Below are 5,562 nucleotides of genomic sequence, written 5' to 3' on the forward strand. Positions count from 1 at the left end.
GTTATTCTTTCGGAAGGTTTTAGAGAGGTTTGGTTTTGCAGCGGTATGGATCGAAATGGTGATGCAGTGTGTTAGTTCGGTAAGATACTCATTCTTGGTGAGAGGTAAACCAAGGGGTTTGGTGATTCCGAGCCGTGGCCTACGGCAGGAAGACCCTCTATCCCCTTATTTATTTATGCTTGGAGCGGAGGGTTTCTCAGCGTTATTGCGTCGGAAGCAGCAATTGGGTTGGCTTTCGGGACTGGAAATTTGTGCAGAGGCTCCATAGGTTAATCATCTTCTCTTTGCTGATGATAGTATGTTTTATGCTAATGCATCTTTAGATGACTGCTATCACACTCAAGATGTCATTGAAACCTATGGACGTGCTTCGGGCCAACTTGTGAATTTTGCAAAAAGCTCTATTGTGTTCAGTAAGAATGTTTTAGAATTTATACAGGAGGAGATCTCTAGTTTGTTAGGCATAGAGGTAGTTACTTCCCATGAAAAATACTTGGGTCTTCCTACTTATGTAGGGAGGAAAAAAACAGCTACATTTCAGTTTATTGAGGAGAGGTTGGCGAAGAAGGTCTCTAGTTGGCAAGATAGAACTCTTAGTGGTGCAGGCAGAGATATATTGATTCGTGTGGTTGCCCAATCACTTCCAGCTTATGCAATGAGTGTGTTCAAGCTAACAAAGAATTTCTATGAAGATCTTGAGCAGCTATGTGCTAAGTTTTGGTGAGGTAGCACTAAGGAAAAAAGGAAAATACATTGGAAGAATTGGAAGGCTCTATGTAATCATAAAGAAGAAGGAGGATTGGGGTTTCGTAGCTTAGATGAATTCAATTCAGCTATGCTGGCCCAACAAGCTTGGCGTGTGATTCATAATCCGAACTCTTTGGTTGCTAGACTCTTCAAAGCTCGGTATTTTCCGAATGACTCATTTTGGACTGCTACTGTCCATACCTCCCCATCATTTTCATGGAGAAGCATCTTTTCAACACGAGACCTGGTACTCAGGTAAATGTATTAACTGATGCTTGGATACCTGGAGTGCCGAATTTCAAACCGTCAGGGAATGTTGTTTTACCTGATCATGTTGAACACGTCAGTGATTTGTTACATGGTCCGGGTGTATGGAATGAGAGCTTAATACGTTCTGTTTTTAATCGTCATGAAGCAGCAGCAATCCTAGCTATCCCTTTAACTCCTCTTGGTATAGATGATCGAGTGGTATGGCGTTTTGAAAAGAACTGTCTATTCACAGTTAAAACGGCTTACAAATACACATGTTCTCAGTCACCTTCTTGCCAGCCTTTTACTCATAATGCGAGTATGGCTTTCTGGAAGAAATTATGGAAGGTTGCTATTCCAAATGGTGCTAAGGTTCATTATGACAAGTTTTCCATGATATTCTACCTTCATTGGAACGATTAGCATCCAAGCATGTGGTGCTGGAGTCTCTAATCTGCCCATTATGCACTCAAGGGATGGAGTCTACTCTTCACTTGTGTAGAGATTGTCCATTCACAAGACTAGTGTTGCACTCACATGGACTTCTGTCTCAGGTTTTTCTTAATCCTACATTGAATCAACTGAGTGAAAAAATAGTCTGGGGTTCACATCCAAAACCAATTGACAATGGGTGGAGTGGCCCAAACCCTTATAAACCCACAGGCAAGGTCCCATATTCCCGATGTGGGATTGATATCTCAACACGCCCCCGCACGTGTGGTGAATCTTCAAGCCATACACGTGGACAACTATTTGAATGACGTGGAGTTCGTGTGGCCATTGGGCTTCACACGTGGACGTGGGTAACCCGCTCTGATATCATGATAAAGTAGTCTGGGGTTCACATCTAAAACCAATTGGCAATAGATAGAGAGGCCCAAACCCTTATTAATCCACAGGCAAGGTCCCATATTTCCAAGTGGGATTGATATCTCAACACGCCCCGCACGTGTGGCGAATTTTCAAGCCTAACACGTGGATAACATTTTGGGTGACGTGGAGTGCATGTGGCATTTGGGCTTCACACGTGAACATGGGTAACCCGCTTTGATACCATGATAAAGTAGTCTGGGGTTCACAACCAAAACCAATTGGCAATGGATAAAGAGTGGCCCAAACCCTTATAAACCCACATTTAAGGTCTCAGATTCCCGATGTGAGATTGATATCTCAACACTGAGCCTATTGGAATGGTTAATAACATGTGTTAGAGACTTGTCAATAGTGCATCTTGGTGAGTTGATCCACCTATTTTGTGTGTGTGTGTGTGGGGTGGGGGGGGGTAGTGTAAAGAGAGGAACAACCGAGTATGGAATGACTAGTTTGAATGAATTTCGGTTGGTGACATTGAAACATGTAAACATGAAGGCTGGTGGGAGTGAGAAATGGAAGCCTCCAACAATTGGTACTGTAAAGATCAATGTAGATGGCTCATTTTTTCAGAATACGAATATAGGTAGTTCTGGATTTGTGGTGAGGGATTCTGATGGGAGGTTTTTGGCTGGAGGAGGACAGTCTTATCAGGGTGTGATTTCAGCAGAGCATGTGGAGGCACTTGCGTGCAAACAGGTTGTTCAGTTTGCTATAATGCATCACTTTGTTCCGACAGTTATTGAGACTGATGCACAAGGGGTATACCTTCAGCTGCTGAATAATCAACAAAACAATTTATCCATTTTAGAGAGATTTTATGATGATATAGGTGCTCTTTTAAAGGCATCTGGTTCCATACGAATTGTGCATGCAAACACAGTGCAAACCAAGTGGCACATTCAATGGCGGCTGATTCTTCTTCTCTTACTAGAGAGATTTTTTATTTTACAATTCCATCTTTTATACAAGCTGTTGTTGCAGCTGAATTTCCAATGTAATATTTCTGATTCTCAATAACGTCTTACTTGTTTCCTCAAAAAAGAAAATGTATATCATAATTCCGTCACCGATACTTACGTTGTGTTTGGAAGAAGATATTTCAATTTTCATAAAAATTTCAAAATCATGGGAATTATAATTTCATAAATTTAAATTCCATTGATTGAGAATTCCATTGTTTGGATTTCATGATGTAGAGTTTTAAAATGACAAGAATTTGTATTTAGACTAATCTCAGCTGAGGGAATTGACAAATGACACCTATTTTATGAGGAATTCAAGTAAGGAATTTAAGCTCCCAAATTCCATGATTATTTTCCCTTGGAAATTGCTAATTCTACGGGATAAAAATTGCTAATTCTACGGGATAAGAATCCAAACGGGGGAAACAGTCTTAAGAAATTGGGAATTTCTTATTTTTAATTAAATTTTCAGAAATTTACCCACATCTAAACACACCGAGAAATTAAGAGCATTTCTAGTTAACATCGGAGAGGATTGGCAATTTCTCGTGCTGTTGCAAATTAAATGACTCCATTAACCGATGGAACTTTATCACCTCCATCTCTAAGAAATTGATCCGAGCCACCACCCTCTTTAGCTTCTGTTTTTTTAAATGACGCTTGCCTTGTCCTCCAGCGCCGGTCTTGGGAGTGACTTAGTCCGTCACTCTCTACAATTTTTTGCTGTTCTAGTTCTTTTTCATGCTAGTTTGTTCTAGTTGATAGAACTGTATTTACTTGTATTGGGCCTTCGGCTCTTTGGGTTTTGCCTTCTTCAATGAATTACTCGTTACCAAAACTAGAAATTGATCCGAGTCAATTGGAAAAGTGCATGTGGCTTATATAGTTATATTACAACCATTTGAGATTCTATAGTAGAAACGTCAACGGTTGTTTTTGGATTACAACGAATTGTACCATACACATGAATGCTTATGACTTTTTTAAATTTCAATATTTCATATCCACACGTGATCCTCTAGGAAGACTGAAAAATTTCTCTCATTGCCCATCAGCCTAGTATGCCTTCGCGTAACAAATCAATTCAATAGCAATGATCAGTTTTTTGTACGTTACTGTTAGACATCAACTCTTTGTCTCAATCAAGCCTATATTCTTCCTTAAATCAGGATCATTAACACTGATATATTCGTGAAATGATTTTGTGGACGTTACTGTTAGAGACATTAACACCTTGCCTTAATCAAGCCTATCTTCTTCCTTAAATCAAGTTCATTAACAATGATATATTCTGGAAATGATTTTTTTTAGGGAAGATAGGCTTGATTACAAGATTCACAAGATTGGCCTAACATCAATACCATAACATGTATTATCCATCAGCATAGCCTCAAATAATTTCCAGAATTGATCAGTGTTAATGAACTTGATTTGGGGAAGAAGATGGGGTTGATTAGGCAAGGAGCGAGCTAATGTCTCTAACAGTTACTACTTATGTTGCAGAAACAAGACCGCACTTGATCTACAGAACCTTTACTACTCTCTTTGCTGATAATGATGATGGATCAGAGCAAGTCCATCTCCATTACTTTATTTCTGATGGTGCTTCTTCTTCAAATTCTGCAGCCGACATCCATCACAGCTCAAGAAGTTGGTAATATCTACCTGCAGCTAGCCTAGTTTTAGTTAACCTTGATAGTGTTTGCTTTCTCTTAAATTTACTGATGTTAAAGGATTGTTCTTGCAGAGGACGAAAGTGAGTTTGATTATCTGAAAGACAGTGAGAAAGGGCCAAAGCATTGGGGAGAGCTTAGGGAAGAATGGGGAGCATGTAAAACTGGGAGACTGCAATCTCCGGTAGATTTGCATAGTGAGATCGTGGAAGTACACCCCAACAATGGGGAGGTGAGACTCAAGTACAGGCCTTCATATGCAATAATCAAGAATAGAGGCCATGACATTTCGGTAAGAAGTATTGGCACTCTCAAGTCATTATCTTGCTATACCAGTCAGGATTCCATAGTGGTTTTTTGGGGATAACACCTAAATAGTGTCGGTCACGTCTTTAAATCTCTGGAAACTATTCTTGAATGAATTTCAATTGCTTAATTTTTCTTTACTTGAGAGCCAAGCCACTTCTTGTATTAACTTATGAGTCAGTGAATAACAGATCCAGTGGAAGCTAGGTGCAGCTGGATCCGTGGAGATTAATGGCACAGATTACTGGCTAGATCAATGCCACTGGCACTCACCATCTGAGCATACAATTAACGGTAACAGATTCGACCTCGAACTTCATATGGTTCACCGAATCCCTGGTCCAAATGTCGGAAACAACATAGTTGTGGTTGCATACCTCTACAAAACTGGCAAGCCTGATATGTTTCTCTCCCAGGTAAAAGCCCCAATATCTTAGTGTTATGTACTGCGTGCTAAGCTCACTGAATTGACCTGAAAATGATGTGGTTGTTTTTCATTCAGTGCGTCTATGTCACCCCATAAACTACTTTGCTCACCTCACACATTGTTGATTTATTGAAAGATAAAAATACCCTGATGTAAAATTACAAATCAGAAGTTCTTTTTTCTTTTTTATTTTTTCTTTTAGCTGAACACGTACTTCATAAACCATAACCCATAGTTTATCATATTCGGTCGTTCTATGAAGTCTGAAGACGCTAGCATGCAACTTGAAGATGAGGTGATGAACTGTGTTTTTTTTTTTTTTTTC

General features: G+C 39.6%; 1 protein-coding gene across 1 annotated transcript in view; it reads left to right on the top strand.

Annotated features, from left to right (window-relative positions):
* Positions 1-2,358: 2,358 nt before the first annotated feature.
* The window catches only part of LOC101292151 (bifunctional monodehydroascorbate reductase and carbonic anhydrase nectarin-3-like), a 4,019-nt gene continuing 815 nt past the window's right edge, over positions 2,359-5,562 (top strand). Inside the window, exons 1-4 of the mRNA XM_004306215.1 lie at positions 2,359-2,628; positions 4,458-4,485; positions 4,579-4,796; positions 5,002-5,226. Of these exons, the coding sequence (XP_004306263.1) occupies positions 2,359-2,628; positions 4,458-4,485; positions 4,579-4,796; positions 5,002-5,226 (741 nt within the window). The remainder of the gene's footprint in view (positions 2,629-4,457; positions 4,486-4,578; positions 4,797-5,001; positions 5,227-5,562) is intronic.

Source organism: Fragaria vesca, linkage group LG6 (assembly GCF_000184155.1).
Source record: "Fragaria vesca subsp. vesca linkage group LG6, FraVesHawaii_1.0, whole genome shotgun sequence".
NCBI lineage: Eukaryota > Viridiplantae > Streptophyta > Magnoliopsida > Rosales > Rosaceae > Fragaria > Fragaria vesca.